Source organism: Myxocyprinus asiaticus, chromosome 40 (genome assembly GCF_019703515.2).
Source record: "Myxocyprinus asiaticus isolate MX2 ecotype Aquarium Trade chromosome 40, UBuf_Myxa_2, whole genome shotgun sequence".
Taxonomy (NCBI): domain Eukaryota; kingdom Metazoa; phylum Chordata; class Actinopteri; order Cypriniformes; family Catostomidae; genus Myxocyprinus; species Myxocyprinus asiaticus.
The window spans coordinates 27,279,276-27,298,696 of record NC_059383.1 but is presented as its reverse complement, the minus strand read 5'-3'; the positions used below and the strand labels follow the sequence as shown (position 1 = coordinate 27,298,696).

General features: G+C 41.3%; 1 protein-coding gene across 1 annotated transcript in view; it reads right to left on the bottom strand.

Annotated features, from left to right (window-relative positions):
* The window catches only part of LOC127430926 (transmembrane protein 132C-like), a 189,391-nt gene that overhangs the window by 29,745 nt on the left and 140,225 nt on the right, over positions 1–19,421 (bottom strand). Inside the window, exon 5 of the mRNA XM_051681066.1 lies at positions 13,731–13,917. Within this exon, the coding sequence (XP_051537026.1) occupies positions 13,731–13,917 (187 nt within the window). The remainder of the gene's footprint in view (positions 1–13,730; positions 13,918–19,421) is intronic.

Below are 19,421 nucleotides of genomic sequence, written 5' to 3'. Positions count from 1 at the left end.
AGCACTCCGGTCAGGAATTACCTCCAGAGCCCCAGTATGAGCAGTGGATGGACGAGCGTAACCCTGATTTCTCCTCTACTATTGCTGAATATTGAATATCGCTGCTTTATTCATGATATTACATACATATATGGGGTCAAGATGGGGGGTTATGATGTCACTATATAGAAGACTGAGCTCAAGAATATTAATTAGCTCACACTGACATTGCTACTTAAGGTAATCTTCCTTTAGACTTCCAGTCACATTTACCTATAAAAATTAAAAATCATCAGCCATAGAAGTTACATATTGTCTTGGTCTAAAAACTCTTGGTCAAGGTACAATATCAAGCTAGATTACAATACATAAATCTCATACATATAATCACATATATAATATTTAGTTTTACGTATGGTTTTCAATAATATAAAAAAGTCACATACAAGTCACATATTTGCGACATAAATTTCAAAATACTACAAAAATGGTCGTTGTCTTATACAGGTGCATCTCAATAAATTAGAATGTCGTGGAAAAGTTCATTTATTTCAGTAATTCAACTCAAATTGTGAAACTCGTGTATTAAATAAATTCAATGCACACAGACTGAAGTAGTTTAAGTCTTTGGTTCTTTTAATTGTGATGATTTTGGCTCACATTTAACAAAAACCCACCAATTCACTATCTCAAAAAATTAGAATATGGTGACATGCCAATCAGCTAATCAACTCAAAACACCTGCAAAGGTTTCCTGAGCCTTCAAAATGGTCTCTCAGTTTGGTTCACTAGGCTACACAATCATGGGGAAGACTGCTGATCTGACAGTTGTCCAGAAGACAATCATTGACACCCTTCACAAGGAGGGTAAGCCATAAACATTCATTGCCAAAGAAGCTGGCTGTTCACAGAGTGCTGTATCCAAGCATGTTAACAAAAAGTTGAGTGGAAGGAAAAAGTGTGGAAGAAAAAGATGCACAACCAACCGAGAGAACCGTAGCCTTATGATTGTCAAGCAAAATCGATTCAAGAATTTGGGTGAACTTCACAAGGAATGGACTGAGGCTGGGGTCAAGGCATCAAGAGCCACCACTCACAGACGTGTCAAGGAATTTGGCTACAGTTGTCGTATTCCTCTTGTCAAGCCACTCCTGAACCACAGACAACGTCAGAGGTGTCTTACCTGGGCTAAGGAGAAGAAGAACTGGACTGTTGCCCAGTGTTCCAAAGTCCTCTTTTCAGATGAGAGCAAGTTTTGTATTTCATTTGGAAACCAAGGTCCTAGAGTCTGGAGGAAGGGTGGAGAAGCTCATAGCCCAAGTTGCTTGAAGTCCAGTGTTAAGTTTCCACAGTCTGTGATGATTTGGGGTGCAATGTCATCTGCTGGTGTTGGTCCATTGTGTTTTTTGAAAACCAAAGTCACTGCACCCGTTTACCAAGAAATTTTGGAGCACTTCAGGCTTCCTTCTGCTGACCAGCTTTTTAAAGATGCTGATTTCATTTTCCAGCAGGATTTGGCACCTGCCCACACTGCCAAAAGCACCAAAAGTTGGTTAAATGACCATTGTGTTGGTGTGCTTGACTGGCCAGCAAACTCACCAGACCTGAACCCCATAGAGAATCTATGGGGTATTGTCAAGAGGAAAATGAGAAACAAGAGACCAAAAAATGCAGATGAGCTGAAGGCCACTGTCAAAGAAACCTGGGCTTCCATACCACCTCAGCAGTGCCACAAACTGATCACCTCCATGCCACGCCGAATTGAGGCATTAATTAAAGCAAAAGGAGCCCCTACCAAGTATTGAGTACATATACAGTAAATGAACATACTTTCCAGAAGGCCAACAGTTCACTAAAAATGTTTTTTTTATTGGTTTTATGATGTATTCTAATTTTATGAGATAGTGAATTGGTGGGTTTTTGTTAAATGTGAGCCAAAATCATCACAATTAAAAGAACCAAAGACTTAAACTACTTCAGTCTGTGTGCATTGAATTTATTTAATACACGAGTTTCACAATTTGAGTTGAATTACTGAAATAAATGAACTTTTCCACGACATTCTAATTTATTGAGATGCACCTGTATGTAAGATTTTCGCAAATTATAGTGGAATGGTATTGTATATGTATGTACTGGAACGTACTGTATATGTTTGTACTGAATATGAATTTTTAATATTATAAAGTACAGATTAGGTACAGCTCATCTCCGAGTCACAATGGAAATGTCAACAATTTAACACCAAAATGTGTTAAATGATGTAGGCTATAAATCATTTAAACAAATAAAATTGCCAAAGTAAAAGTTTGGTCTCCTGAACTTTGAATTATTTGTGTGCTGTTTGTAAGTTTCGTTCATTTCAACAGCACAAATGCACATAATTTACAGTGAAGTTTATCTACATACCCTCTGGATTACCTAATATCAGCCGACAGTGATGTGGGCTTAAATTGGGTGGGGCGTGGCCCCCTGGCCCCCCGGTTCTGGCGCCTTGCCCTGAACTACCTCTGAAACCATATAGAAAGTCTCCATTTGCTCTCAACTTAATCTAATTGCTGTCTAGAAGAATATATATATATATATATATATATATATATATATATATATATATATATATATATATATATATATATATATATTAAAGAGATTTCATTTGTAATATGTTTTCCTGTGGGTAGACAGACTTCTGTGAAGTGTGCTTGGTAAACTCCAACATCTGCAGTCCTCCAAGATTTGAGAATTACTGTCCAAAATATACAGTCAAAACAACTCGCTGACCCTAGACTTCTCTAAGTTACATACTCAACTCCCTTGCCACTCTCTCAAATGAACACCTGCTAGAAACTTCACCACCTTTAAATTAATGAAATATTATGCAACTTAGATGCAATCACTGCCCAACACTCCCTATCTCATTTCCTCTCTCTCATTGGCAGTGAAGCACTATTTCTCAGTGTGGAAGTACAGATTCCATATACCCTGTGTAGAGTGCAGGCCTCCAGGTGAGGGATAATGAATACATAGGCTGTTTCAGATGAGTGTGATAAGGCAGCAGTGGTTGTGTGTGCAGTGGTGGTGAAGAGAGAGAGAGAGGTAGTGAGCATGCAGTGAAAACCATCGATCCCCACGGCTCCGTGGCAGGGCACAGGTTTACCGAGGCCAGCCGCTGCGCACAATAACACGCTTCTGTCTGCATCTTAATCTCTCAGCAGTCACAAATCAACTTGCATTTCTTTCAGACCAACTACACTCATTTTTTTTCTGCCTCTCTCTCTTTCTCTCTTTTTTTTTTCTCTCTTTACGTTCTTGCTTATTTGCAACACAGTCCCTTGCTGCAGGGGAGTTTTGGAGAAAGATTTGCATCCACAGTAAGTAAAACATTAATATTGAAGATGCAAAAATACTGTGGACTTAATGACTTTACTTCAAGACAATACCATGACAAATTATGTTTAGATCACAATTGAAAAGGATAATTTCTTATTAAAGCTGGGTTCTCATTGCAAACTTTTCTCAGATAAAGGTCACTGGTGTCAGATACAGAGCAGAGATTTAGAATACATTCTAAAGTCCAGATAACCCTGCTGAAATGGCCAGCTTAGCTAGTTTGTGCTAGTAAGGGCTGGCTTGGTGCTGGTTAAGCTGGCAAAAGCTTGTAACTGGTAAAAAAAAAAAAAAAAAAACATGAAATGGTTTGATGAGCACAGGTTTCTTACTGATTTGTCAAATTTAGGGGTCCAAGCATAGAAGGTGCTAGAACCCTATTGTACTTGAACTATCCCCCCCCCCCCCCTTATTACAATTATTTTTCTGCTTTAAAAGTGTCTGGGCAGCAACATACTTATGGGCTAGTATCAAAATCCCTATATGTCTTTTGGCTAGAATCACAATTAGAAGCAAAATCAGAGTAATTCAGATTCAAAGTAAATAAATAAATCCCTTTAATTCCTTGAGTCAAGTGAAACCAAATATCTCCGATTTCATTTCCGTCTCTAAATTTGTTTGCACAAGTTTGAGTTTTCCGAGAAAAAAAAACTTTTTCAAACTCCTCCTAGACAGTTGGTCTGATTAGCTCAAAATTGTGCATGTATCATCTAGAAACCTTCATGACAAAAATACCTTTTTACAAATAATTTTAATTTTTTTAGAAGGTTTGGGCCACTGTCAAAAAAAAAGAAAGAAAATGAATTAGTTATATGTTCCAAACCATCTCACAAATCAAAATGGAGGTTTTGTTTCGCTAATCCTTGTAAGTCTGCATACACCATACTTACAAAGTGACTAGAGTACTTAGTAATAAAAGGACTTGACCCCTGATAGATCTGTTCTTTCAAATCTGGCAATTTTGGTAATTTTTTTTCCACTTTCCCAAACTGTTTGGGCACCATTATTGCTTCTTGCATCTATATTGTCTATTAAAACTGGAAGCAGGGGCAGGACATATTTTAGAGCTCTTCCTTTTTTTAAAACAAGTAGTCAAAAGCCAAGCACTTGACAACTTGAACAATGGACGAAAGCAATGAAGACATAAAATAAATAAATTACAGCTACTTCCTTCAAAACTAATTGATGGCTGGGAAAAGAAATAAACTATGAGCATTAGTGCAACAAAAGACACATTGATGAACCATTATTTGCCACAGGTGGAACATATAATTTAGGGGGAGGGCAAAGTCTCATTCTAGAGAGCATTTTATTAGACAAACATACACCCCTGCAAGCAAGATGAGTCATCAATTTTGATGACCCCTCTGTCAAGCTCCTGAAGCTTGCAGACGACACCACTGTCATCGGCCTCATCCGAGATGACGATGAGTCTGCATACAGAAGGGAGGTTGAACAGCTGGCTGTCTGGTGCAGTCAAAACAACCTTGAGCTGAACACACTCAAAATGGTGGAGATCATTGTGGACTTTAGGAGAAACACCCCAACACTGACCCCCCTCACCATTCTAAACAGCATTGTGGCAGCAGTGGAGTCATTCAGGTTCCTGGGCACTACCATCTCACAGGACCTGAAGTGGGAGACCCACATTGACTCCATTGTGAAAAAGGCCCAGCAGAGGTTGTACTTCCTTCGCCAGCTGAGGAAATTCAACCTGCCACAGGCGCTGCTGATACAGTTTTACTCAGCAGTCATTGAGTCTGTCCTCTGCACTTCAGTAACTGTCTGGTTTGGTTCAGCTGCGAAATCAGACATCAGAAGACTACAAAGGACAGTTCAGACTGCTGAGAGGATTATTGGTTGCCCCCCCTTCAAGAACTATACACTTCCAGAGTGAGGAAAAAGGCTGGAAAAATCACTCTGGACCCCACTCACCCTGCCCACTACCTTTTTGAACAGTTGCCTTCTGGCCGACACTTCAGAGTTCTGAGCACCAGAACCGTCAGGCACAGGAACAGTTTTTTCCCTCAGGCTATCCATCTCATGAACAGTTAAATTGCCCCATTGAGCATTAACTATGTGCAATACACAGTTTAGTCTTTTTTATATTTATCCAACACATTCAACCTCTTCTGCCATTTCATTCCTCTGAAAAACAAAACAAAAACAAAAACATTTGCACTGTACATAACAGATTGTATTAGATTTGCACTACCCATGTGTATGTGTGTATGTATGTATGTGTGTGTCTGTACGTATGTGTATAATTAGTTTTATTTTTTATTATTAATTATGTCTTGCTGCTGTTTTTGTATTGTTTTTGTATTGTTGTACACTGGAAGCTCCTGTCACCAAGACAAATTCTTTGTATGTGTAAGCATACTTGGCAATAAAGCTGATTCTGATTCTGATGTAAATTTGCGGAGCAGTTTAAAATGATTGCCTGATTTATGACCTGTACGAGAGAAGGCATTACCCTATCCTCTAAGCAGTTTATAGAGGACATTGTTCAAACAGATTTGAAGGAAGACAAACAACAGGCCAACTTTCGCTCTGAGAACAACACAACCCATGAGCTCAGAAGTAAAGCCTGACACACACAGAAACTTAAGACTAAAGGCAAAAGGCTATGAAGAACCAAACAAAACAAATCCTCAAAAACATTAGAGAGAGAGGAAAAAAAAAAAAAAAATCACAAGAGGGTTTGAATTTGACAATTTGTTTGATTTTCCTTTTCTGAACAAACTCTCGGAGCGCTGCAAGAAGACAGGGTAGCAAACAAGAATGAGAGTGCTTTCAATAGCCAATAGGAAAACAAGCTCACCATGGACTGAAATATGCCTTCAAGAGGGCTGAACGGCAATTACAAGATGCTTAAGTAAACACAATTCAAAAGTTGTGAGGTAAAGAGTCACAGTAGGTGAGAGGAAAGGCAAAAAGAGAAAGAGACAGTAGCTACTATGCAATTCTGAGGGTCCCTACACAGTGTTTGAATTGCCCTGCAATGCAATCAGACAGAAATACAACATGCATGATCATACTTAAAGGCATATATATATATATATATATATGCCGTCCACCCAGGGGAGCGCCGCTGCCGTCCGACGGGGGACGGAGTAGCCCGACCACCCGGACGCGGGGAACGGCCGCCGTCCGCGAGGCGAGTGGGGACGGGACTCCCCGACCGCCTGGAGTGAGGGAGCCGCTGCCGGGGGCGGAAGAGTGCCCTGCCGTCCCCTGGGAACGCGGAGGGGTCGAGAGAAGACCACCGTCCGCGGGGGGAGGAGGGAAGCGACTCCCCGACCGCCTGGAGTGGTAGGGCCGCTGCCAGGGGCGGAGGAGAGTCCCCACGGGACGCCGGGAACGCGGACATACGCTCATACATACGCTCGTGCACGCACGCATGCACACGCACACACACACACAACCTTTTTACTCCTATGCCAAAAAGCGGCGCATCCTCCATTGCTAGTTCTAACGTGACGTTTTCGAATTAGCAACGAAGGCTTGAGCTGTATCAAAGCTAGATTCACTTGATCAATACAACAGTTTCTATATTATCTGAAATATCTGTAGGAAACACCCTCGTGCCCCCCTCATACACACACACATTCCCACACTCGTGGACACACATTTTGCACATAACGCACACGCTTAAGGCCCAGACATACTCATGAGAGAAAAACAAAGTTGTTGTGTCAGCACATTCCTGCATCTCCGTGGGGATGAAAACAAAGTTATTAAGGTTTATAACGGGAATATGGCGACACGCATCTTGGCGATTTTGAAGCAATGTTACTTCTGACGAAAGCTGTAACAAAAAAAGGTAATCCCAAAAGCGAGACATCTAATTTTCTCAGTTTCTCTCTTTCGATCCCTCAAATACAAACTCATACACTAACTCACACACACGCACGCAAGCACGCGCGTGCGCACACTAATCCATTGCACTGCCCTTCGGACTGAACATATACGCTCTTTATATGCCCTATTTACGCTAATTTCTTCCATGGAACACAAAAGGAGATGTTTGGCAGTATGTTAGTCTCAGTCACCATTCACTTTCTTTGTATGGAAAAAAGATGCAATGAAATTAAATGGTGAATAAAGGTCATTCTGCCCAACATCACCTTGTGTGTTCCACTGAAGATATAAAGCTATATGAGTTTGGAACAACATGAGGATGAGTAAATGAGGACAGAATATTTTTTACTTTTGGGTGAGCTATCCTTTTATGATGGCCAAATACCCCTGTGAAGTCCAATTCGTTGGCCACCATTGAGCAATTAGAACCTATAGAGAGACAGAGAGAGAGAGAGACAGAGAGCGAGAGAGAGAGAGAGAGAGAGAGAGAGAGAGATAGCGAGAGAGAGAGAGAGAGAGAGCATGCTGATGCATCCCAATGAGCCAAAACAGATTTCCTGCATTTTGAGGGTATCATGCACTGCCAAATCCTATTAGGACATCTCCCCATTCAGAAAGTTGAAAGTGATGTGATTACATTGATCCCCTCCTGCTGCATAACACAACAATCTGCTCTCCCGTTATTCCAAGAATACTCAAGACAAATGCTCTCCGTCACAAGGCCAGACAACACAAGTGATTGGTGGCTGCTATCTCACTGTCTGTGGCCATGAGTTTTTGTGTGAAATGCACCAGTGAGAAAGGGTGGGGGCAAGGGCGTTTGAGCCGAGGGTGGCTAAGGCAGTGAGGCCGGTCGGGTTCATTTTCACAGTGTTATTACATCATTCTCTACCCTCATCACTACTGTATGCGGGGCTGTGTTTACCTTAATGGGCTGAGACAGCACACATCAGCCTTTCCTCGCAGGCCCAGTGACTGTCCTCTCTAATGAGGCCGAAGAGACAGCTGGCAGGCCGGAATTACGCAGCATCCGCAAGAGGGGAAGAAGCCGATTCTAATGGAGCATGCACCACTGATGGGATAGATTGGAATCTCTTGCCTTTGTTATTGTATGCCATTGTTCCTGTCATACTGCTCTGCACAGCTCTTTGATTACTCTATATTAGACAGGTAGAGAGAGAGGGAGCGGATCACCATGCTCAGGGTGATTAAAGCTGCCCGCTGACTCTGCTGGTGACTTAAAGTCTTGATTAAGTTTAACAAGGTGTGGTGGGATGTCATTGTTATGAACCAGGGGAAAGGCTGCCATAGGGTGTGTGTGTGTGTGTGTGTGTGTGTGTGAGAGAGAGAGAGAGAGAGAGAGAGAGAGAGAAAGAGAGAGAGACAGAGAAAGAGAAAAAGAGAGAACCTGTGTGACCAAGCAGCAATGCCAGTGCTGCACAGAAGAAGCAATTAAGACAGGCCACAAAATAATCAAAGGAGGGAATAGATGGCACCCGCTGATAGCGCTGTTTATTTGCACATGCTGTCTGCATTGTTTTAGCACCCGATTCACTAAAGGGATTATGCAAATCATTAAACAGTGCAAACACACCCCAAAAAATCTGTGCTGAATGCAATTGCATTCTCTCCATGCAATTCTTGCCAAAACCACAATCTGGCATACTTAAGTGGGTATTTTTCTGGATATATGGCTATTTATAACACTTTTCTTAAAGCCACATTAAGTAACTTTTTGCTCTTAAGCGACATCTGTGGTTGAAGCTTAAAACTGCAAACACTTTGCGGAAGAATATATTACGTCATTCGTCTTCTGGCACTGCTCATCTGGCAGATAAATCTCCCAATTTGTGTTTACCTGGACATCGACTGTGTGTGATCATGACTGGAGCTGGAGTCATAACATGCTATTTTCTTGTTTATATTATGATATATGTAGTATATCATGAGCAGAAGAAAACATGAATTTCCATGCTGAAGGAACTTAATAAAAAAGAAAGCATCAGATTTACACAAAGATGGCATATGAGAAAATTCAGCTTGGAGCCATTAAGTCTACGGCCACGACATTTGTTGAGTGTCAACCTCTTGGAAACAATGAGAGCTCTGTGGACCACCAAGGTCCTTTCCTCACACATGTTGTAAATCAGGAAATACCCCCACATCTAATGGTCGTCCATGACATGACCAGCTAACCACCTCTGCAAAAAGACCACTTAAGGACAGAGGTTATGGGCAATAAAAGACACAGAGGTAAAGCAGTTTTCCTTGTAAAGACCCTCATGTTTGCATGATTCTAATACTAGGACATCTCATCTTAATCCAGGAACATTTCACACAAAGTCACAGTACTTTGCTGAGTTCACCCTATAAAATATACAGAATGTGACCCAAAATGTACACAATACCTAGCCTTGCTAGATAACTCTGAAAATGACTTTATGACCTGTGATCACTTTTATAACTGACAAATTAATGATTATAGCCTGATGTACCTTTTAAAATATGTGTAGTGATTTGTAACCACTTATAACTGACAAATCAATGATTATAATCTTTAATCTTGTGTTATTCATTTCATTTTTACTAAGAATAGTAACTATTCAGGATAAAACACCTTAAGTTTACTATCATTGAAATTGTTTCTGCATTTCAGGAATGTTTATGTTAATTAATTTTTGATATATTCAGTTGTATCCAAGATATAAAATGTATGGTTAAAACATGTACTATTTCGAGTGGGAATTTAAGAATCCTTTACACATAGGATTGTAAATCAACTCTGAAAAGAACAGACAAGTTTACCACGTGACTCTGAAAAGCCACCTCTGATTGGCTTAGAGCCTCTTTGGGGTGTAAACAAACCGAATGGGTTAAAAAGGCCAGCTTGAACAACACCCAGTTGAGTTCTGAGTGGAGTTCGAGTTCTCTTCCTCGGCTTCTCTGTGCTCCACTTCCTCTTCAGCTCCGCGCTTTTGCCCTTGTGGTTCACAGCCTCGCCCCGGCATCTCTCAAGTTCCATACCATGTAGAAGTCCACAAAGGCTCGGACGCCAAGGTCCGAGGAAGCCCTTCTCTCCTCTGCACTACGACACACACACACACACACACACCTCATCATCCATCGACGCAACAGACAACAACTATCCACGATCTTAACAGAGTCCAAAACATCGACGGAACCACCAGAACTTTCTACAAAGAGCCCAAGAACCAAGCAACACGAGGAAACGCAAGTAAATCTCCAGACTTTGATGAAAGTGCTGGTGTCTCTCCAATATAATTCAGGTTACCCGATTGCAAATCGAGTTAGACTGAATTAAATGTTAATGGTTCTCAAGGCATTGTCTACAGGCTCCGTAAAGTTCATTTTCTCTGTATTGATCATTTCTTTCACATTCTGACACTTTACTCACCAACCTGGTTCATGTTTGTATGTGTTAGATTAGTTTTCATGTTTAGATTAGCAATACAATCTTGTTTGTATTCAAAGATAATTTGACTGTGGTATATTTTGATAAATAATCTCGTCACTTGGTTTTTTCAAAGATCCGGCCCTAAAAGCTATACCTAAGATATGTGTGATATTATTTTCAATAAGCCATGAGAATAATATTACTCCAATTAGTGAATTAATCATAATTCCATTATTAAAGCTAATTCCTTACAATTGAAATTGTTAGTGGATACAACGAGACTTTGTATTACGATTTTAATGTTGGAGAATTTTATTTATCTTTCTTATAATGGTTGTCGAAGGCGGCCAATTCCATTATAAATTTCCCTACATAATGCTGTGATACGTGGCACTTTAATCCGTACTGTGTACATCTACATTAACCGAAATTCCTACATATACGTTTAAACATTTGAAATGGAAATATTGCTTGCATTGATGATAAACAACACTCTTATTTACATATTTGAATGAATTTTACATTTAAATTGCTTTTCTGATACTACACTCAAAGCACTTTTTTCAGCCACCACCAGTACATCTTAATATGATTATTCAAGTCTTTTATCTACTATTAATGTTTGAATTGTATTAAAATTTTAAATTTAAAGCTGCAATATGTAAGATTTTTTGGTAAATTTTTTTACAAATTGTCATTATTGTCTGAGCACATAAACAATTAGTGTTCAAAACAATGTCCTTACCTTACCCCGATTCACTATGGTAAGCCTATAAAATGATTTGTATTTTGAGCTGTCGGGTTCGATTTGGCGCGAAATCGCTGGCTTATGATGTTCATCCTTGCGTCATTACGTCATGTCTGCACACACAGGAAAGAAGTGCCAGCTGTCTCATGTTCCAGCTGGAGAAACTAACTAAGCTGTTCAACTCAGTTCAGTAACACTCACACAGTTCAGGACAGCATCGTTGCAGTCTTGACGGATGTTTATCTGTTTGGCAAAGTTGTTTGCCTTCTATAATGCTTGGAAATGTTTTCTGGTAGGGTTGTTGAAGCTTATATTGCTTGTCATGCTTTTATGAAACAAACCTTACTTGGGTGTTAACCGATCGCTATGTATCTATGTTGTACGGTGAAGTTACTGTGACATGTTTAATATTTATGACTTCTGAAATTGACTTCATGTAATTGTTATTTTGCATATTTAAGCATATTATTTTTATGTTTAATAAAGTTTATTTTATACCCATCATTATTGAAACCGTGTTTTATATTTTTCATTTACGGTGTTGTTGTGTGCAGTGCATAAACATGCTATTGTAGTAACTGAGGCTGGAGAATATCAGTGGCGCCTGCAGCTGTATGGCCGTATGCACTGTGCATATCTTGAACGCTACGACTGACCTGAGAAACATTTGCTCTCAGAATATTTCACCAATCATGAAATGTGTCCCATATTTCTGTTGGCTGTTTAAAAGAACTAGCGATGCCCAATTTGCAAATGAATAATTATTTTGAGTCGGTTCTTTTCAGTGAATTGGCCAAACAGGCTTGCAAAATAGTCTGAACTGATTCGTGATTCAGTACAATTAGTTCAGAGCGCTCTCTCACGGAATCATTTGGAGTGGTTTCTCACACAGTAAAACAGTATCGGAATATTTACGAATACAGAGAACAAACAGCGCTGAATACAGTGGAAATTTACGTACAATCAACTGAAAGAAAAGGCTGTCTTTTTGAAAGGTAACTTTGAGAAACTTCAGCTAGTGCTGTGTCACGTGTTTTTCAATCGTTTTCCATGTAAACATTCGCTAAATAGATGTCTTTTGACAACTGCGTCATATTTCACTGTGTTTTTAGCATCTCTCATGGGAGCTCTTCATTTTTAGACACCATGTGAAATTAAATCGTTGTTTCGTTGTTGTGCATTTTGCTTTTTTTTGGATCGAGACATGTTTGTTCTGATCGGTTACTGGAAGAAATGCTTTTAGCCAATAGTTACATGAACACTACTCATACTCGAGAAAAAAATGCTTCTCTCAAAGTCACCAGAACTGAATGCTCTGGTGTTGTTTTTGCAAAAAATAAATCTCCCAGGGGATCATGCCCCCGGACCCCCCTAGATATAAGGTTGTATTGGGCAGATTCATGTGTGTACCTTCAGATGAAATCCTCCAGGCGCCCATGGACAATACAGTATAAAAATAATAAAGTCTTCTATTGAACTCGTATCAGCCATATCATGAGTTTATCATTATTGCTAATTACAATAAGCCTTATTTACATAAAAGGAGTCGTGTTTTTGCACTAAAAATAATGACAATCATTTATATATGCATGACACAGCACTTTACAAGACAGTGTAAAAGATACTTCCCACTGAATATAAAAGATAAAAACAATTTTTTCTCTTATTTAATGTTAAGGCAATGTAACTCACAGGACAAAACAGCCCAATCAGCATTTCAAAACCATATTGACTTGGAATAACCATTATTGTCTTGTATTTTGTCTAATATGTATGAGGTCACTCCCGGTTTCCTCTCATTTTAAAAGGATTACTTTTGGCTTTAACCCAAACGTCTTCTCTCTTATAAAGCAAATAGTATGCTCAATTAACCAAATTAGAGCTAATTAAAGTACACAAGTATAGTGCTAGCCATTCTGTTGCTTTAGAAGACCTCAACATTTACTTATTTTCACTATGATACATTTGACACTTTGCATAATAGCAAAAGCTACACTATGTTATACCACAGATTAATGCATTTAATTTGCAGACAGCATGAACATTATGAGAGCAGATACAAATTTGTGGTTTTGAGAATTTGTGGTCACAGAATTTGCCTTTTCTATAAGAGCACACACTTGGGAGACCAAACGAAAGCACAACAAAGCTATGGACTTGTTGAGAGAATAAGAGACACACAAAAGTTAAAGTGTCACTCTTTGTGAGATATGAGTATTTTAGTGTTTATAAGGCACAGTATGTTTGGAGGGAGTAGGTAATTTATGAGCTGAATAATCCCTTTCACACTTTCTTTGTTGAGACAGGGTGTTTATAAGTTTATCAGGACTATCTCACCATAGCCAATGGCACAATACCCCCGAGGTCATGTGGTGCCAGGCGGAAGAGGGTCTGGATCTCCTCTGAGAGGGTTCGGGAGATGGGGTACTCGATCTGCCAAGTCACTGAGCGACTGCCCAGAGGGTCCAACAGCCCGTTCACCTCCAAATCTACCTGGAGAACCTTCTGGAAGCCTGCCTCCACCCTAGCAAAAGAGCAAGAAAGAGAGATAAAGTAAAGCTTTGTCTAAACACAAAAAGTAGAGAGCAGGTTCTTTCCATGAATATGGTGAAAAATAGGGCCTGAAACTCTTTAAAAAATGAAGTATTCAACAGTTAGTGAAATGAGATGCTTAACCTTCAGAAAATGTTGACCGCCAACCTCAGGAGGTCAACTAAATATTAGCTAGGACATGTCTAAATCAGTTTCTGATTTCTGAAATTGTACTTTTCTAGCAATAAACATGAAATAGAAATTAAATACACATTTGTAACGGGTTCTCAAGATGGGCAAGAAGGAAGCCGGGACCGGCTTGACAAACACGTAGACATTGTTATTGACACTTTTCAGTGTACAACAAGACTACTTCACTTTTCAGTATCACATACAAAATGCACTGCTTTTCAGCAGTCGTGTTTAAACTCATCGACACACACACACACACAGACAGACAGACAGCTTCATGTGTCTCTCTCTCCCCGTCTGCTGCTGTCTCCTCTCCTTAAATTCTCCCGCAGCCCCTCACTGGAATGCGAGACCAGTGTGGCACACAGGTGGAACTCATTCACCACTTATCTTCCCGGCCTCGCTCTGCCCAGACACCACACGGCCCCACCCTACTCGCCACATCCCCCCATCGCCAAACTCAGGAAGGGGAATTCTCCAGGCTGTGACCTACCAGCACTACATTATATTAATATATTAAGGGTTTATTATAAGTAAATATTCAGGATGTATGTATATATACAGTGCATTCAGAAAGTATTCAGACCACTTATTTTTGTCACATTTTATGTTGCAGCCTTATTCTAAAATGCTTAAAATTATTTATTTTTTCACATCAATCTACACTCCATACCTCATAATGAAAAAGCAAAAAACACATTTTTCATAACTTTGCAAATAAAAAAAACCTGAAATATCACATTGACATAAGTATTTAGACCTTTAACTCAGTACTTAGTTGAATCATATGGGATGGATACAGTATTACAATTATTCACAAATGCGTAAACACTTATCCATCAGTTCGATAAATGTCATACATGCATCTTACTATCCACACACAAATGCCTTTCAGCTTCTGTCTGTGAAATTCCGGATGAAATGAATGTGCACCTATTTGTACAAACAGAGACATGTTTGTGAATACAAATGTTCCCTTTTGAATAAATGTAACACAGTTTGCATCTAACCAAAGGAAGACGTTCCAAATTAAACACAAAATGGCCTTGTGAAGCATTGAACGAGCATTTGTGGATCAAGTGATACACATGCATTCATTAACATGATTCTGTGTCTATTTTGTTTTATTTCTTTGAATTTTGAGACTTTTGTTTCACTGTTTTTACCATGGCAGACCCACACACAAACTACCAATGAATAAGTCCTAAATTCATCTATAAGTGTGGTTACATCTACAAGTCAATTTGGGAAAACTTCACAAATGTGTGTTATTAGACTTAAACAAATTTATTTTTACTTGTGTCTGTGTAATTTATTATTAAATGAATGTACAAATAAATCACAGTTTCTGTATGCAACCAAATGAAGATGTACCAACACAAAATGGTCTTGTGAAGTATCAAATGTGCATTTGTGGATGAAGTGACACACGTGCATTCACTGAAGTCTTTCTGTGTGTTTTCTGTTTCATTCATTTGAATTTTGAGACTTCCTTTCCGCTGGTTTTGCCTTGCACAATCCACATGTAATTTTGTGTAATAAAGCAGTTACCACTAGATGGCGGTCTCATTTTACATATGTACCATCCAGCGGGGCGTGGTTTATTCATAAGGTCACTCTGCATGCACAGTTTACAAGCACCACTTCAAACAAACAGCATCTGAGATCAGCAGAAAGAATCAACGGTTTGTCTAAATTTTTCTCATATACAAACAAAGATAATGTCCTATAACATTGTAAAAGGCTAAAAAAGCCAATTTTAGAGTGCAAGTCCTGGTGACAATATGTTTGTGTGACATGCCAGTAGCTTTCTATCTAATAGAAGTCCAACACCTTGCTCACCATGTCTTTGTTCCAGGTCAGTGTTAGAGTCTGCTACTTAAATCTTAACTGTTTCTAGACTGAAATTCCTGTCCACACAATGGTAAATATCTGTTCCCTATCTGTCACTCACTCTACGTTGTGTCGATGTAGTGACACTAGGGGTCACTCTTGGGAGCCCTAAACACCTCTGCTTTTTGAAAAAAGGCCAATGGGAATTGGCAAGTGGAATTTGCATGCCACTCCCCCGGACATACGGGTATAAAAGGAGCTGGTATGCAACCACTCATTCAGATTTTCTCTTCGGAGCCGAGCGATTGCATTCAGTGCACTGAATTCAATTCACCTCAAACTGCTGGATTTTATGGCGCATTTCAGCGGCTTCTCCCCCTCTGCACCCGTGGAGTGCAGAGAACGTCCCTGGGTGCTTCGGCAGAACAAACAAAAAGAGTATATCCTAAAAAAATAAAAAGAGTATATTTTCAATTCTAAAAGAGTGGCACACACGGAACGTCTTTTTAAAGATGCCTTTCCGTTTGTGTGTTATTCCTGGTTGCGGTCATTATCTCTCCGCTTCTGACGGCCACGATCGCTGTCTTATGTGTCTGGGTGCTGCCCACGCGGAGACTTAGTTCGTGGGTGGGTCTTTCCTCATTGTGAGAACATGACCATGGCAATGTTGCGGTCGCGACTTGCCTTCGTAAGAAAGCAAGCCACCCCAGTAGCTCCCTGCCTCAGTCCTTCTACTTACGGGTATGAGGCCGCGTCGGTTAGCACTGGGGGTGATTTGGGGACTCCAATGGGACAACCTCCACCGGGTAACCCCTCACAGACCTCCCATTCCTCAGCACGCTCGCTTGCCCCGGTCGGGCTCTCGGATGAGACCGCCGGCTCATCTCAGGTTGAGTTCGACCTCTTATTCGGGGCCGGGGAAGACAATGAGTTATCGAGCGCAGCATCGGAGAGCGGGCTCATCCACTCTGACGTGGAGACTTCGGCTGGGCTTCCTCCTTTGGGTATGGTCGCCCAGTCTCAGGCAGCCAAGGGGTATTCGGTGATCCCCCAGGTGGATAAGGCGCTCACGGTGCACTTGTGCCCACAGAGCAACACCACCTGGCGTGGGCGCCTGAAGCTCCCGTCCAGGGCCTGTAGGTTTATGTCGTCTCTGACGGCTAAGGCCTGCGGTGCTGCTGGACAAGCCACCTCAGCCCTGCACACCATGGCTCCGCCCTACACCAAGCCAAGGTGCTAAAAGAGCTGCACGAGGGTAGTTCTGACCCAGGATTGATGCAGGAACTGCGCTCAGCAACCGACCTTGCTCTCCGGGGTGACAAAGGTCACGGCGCAGTCTCTCGGGCAGGTGATGTCCACCCTGGAGGTCCAGGAACACCACCTTTGGTTCAACCTGGTCGACATGAGAGAGGCTGACAAGGCACAGTTCCTTGACGCCCCCATCTCCCAGGTTGGCCTGTTCGGTGACACAGTCGAGGACTTTGCCCAGCAGTTCTCGGCGATGAAGCAGCAGACTGAGGCTATTCAACACATACTGCCCTGGCGCGGCTCAAGACCCCGCACCCTGTCTGCTCATCGCCAAGGGCATCCTCCTGCAGCAACAGCACCAGCTCCGATGCAGCCCACCCCCACTGCCCGGCCCCGGCGTGGAGCCCATCGCAGGAAGCAGACACCACCCATCTCATGGCCAGCCACCAAGAGATTTGCGGCCAATCTTGGACCTGCAAGTATTGAACCAGGCCTTGCACAGACTCCTGTTCAAGATGCTGACGCAAAAACGCATTTTAGCGAGCGTCCGGCATCAAGATTGGTTCACAGCGGTAGACCTGAAGGATGCGTACTTTCACGTCTTGGTCTTACCTCAACTCAGGCTAGGGCTCCCTCTATGAGGCGCCTGTATGCCTTGAAGTGGCGTCTGTTTGCTAAGTGGTGTTATTTCCGACGTGAAGCCCCCCAGAGATGCGCAGTCAGATCGGTGCTTTCCTTCCTGCAGGAGAGGCAGGAGGGGTGGCTGTCCCCCTCCACCTTGAAGGTGTATGTAGCCACCATTTCGGCACATCATGATGCAGTGGATGGTAAGTATTTGGGGAAGCACGACTTGATCATCAGGTTCCTGAGAGGCGCTAGGAGGTTGAATCCCTCCAGACCGCAGCTTATGCCCTCGTGGGACCTCTCTGTAGTCCTTCGGGGTCTACGGGGAGCTCCCTTTGAGCCCCTGGAGTCAGTTGAGCTTAAGGCACTCTCTTTGAAGACTGCCCTCCTGACTGCGCTCACTTTCATCAAGAGGGTAGGGGACCTGCAGGCGTTCTCTGTCAGCGAATCGTGCCTGGAGTTCAGTCAGGGTTACTCTCATGTAGGGCTTTACTGGTTCTTTAGATCAGTGTTACTATCAGAAATAATTAATAATTATTTCTGTAGTTATTAATCAATATTTAAATTAATTAATTGGATCTAACTCATTAAAACCTCATATGGGACTCCAGTAAATGTAGTGTGCTACGTTTAGGAGCAAGTTTGGTTATTAGCAATAATTAATAATTATCAAAGATAATTATCAATTATCAAAAATCAATAGAATATTAATAAGGATTAACATTGACGGGGCACCACCCTTAAATCAGGGACTAATAACCGAATATTAAAACAGTCTCAATATTAGATTGTTTTCTTAGGAAAATCGGCATCCGAAGAATATCGATTTTCGGGAAAAAAAACAATGAATGAAGGCTTGAATCCGAGCACTGACATCCCGTCAGCATGACACAGGCGTATGCAAAACAAACCAAAACACTTCTCTTTGTAATATAAACAAAAGTTTATTTATACAGTAATATCAATTAATAATTAATACAATGCAGTCAATAAACTTCCGACTAACAACTACAAACTAAACAGTGATATGATTAGATATGGAAATAAAATAATCCTATAACACATAAGGTGTGTGTGTGACAGTGTGTGTGTGTGTGTGTGTGTGTGTCAGTGTGGTTAGTGAGAGAGAGAGAGAGATTATTAAGTGACAGCCCGAAAGCTGATTTCGCGATAGCTGGAGATAAAGCAGCCGTGTTCATCACTCAGAGACGCGGTTTTACGGGCGGTACGGCTGTTGATTCTCGGCGGGTGGTACGGCTGTTGATTCTCGGCGGGCTGGCAGAGAACTCAGAAATGTCAACTTGATTGAAGATGGAAGAGAAATCTTTTAATCTCTTCACTTCTGTAGGCAAACGGATGAAGATGCGAATTGCTCGGCAGTCTCCTTCGGATCCGTTAGAGTGTTCGGTTGAACACAAAGTCGGACATTACTACCTTAAGCCACGAGGTTGCACCTGAGAGCAGCAAAAAGCTACGTCCATATTCGGTGAACGAAGTCGCTAGAAGCAACTTTGGAAGCATTTCAGAATTATTTGAAGTCCTGATGATGTCATGTTTGAGGGACGTTCTGTTGTGTGCCTCATCCAATAGGAGTTGAGC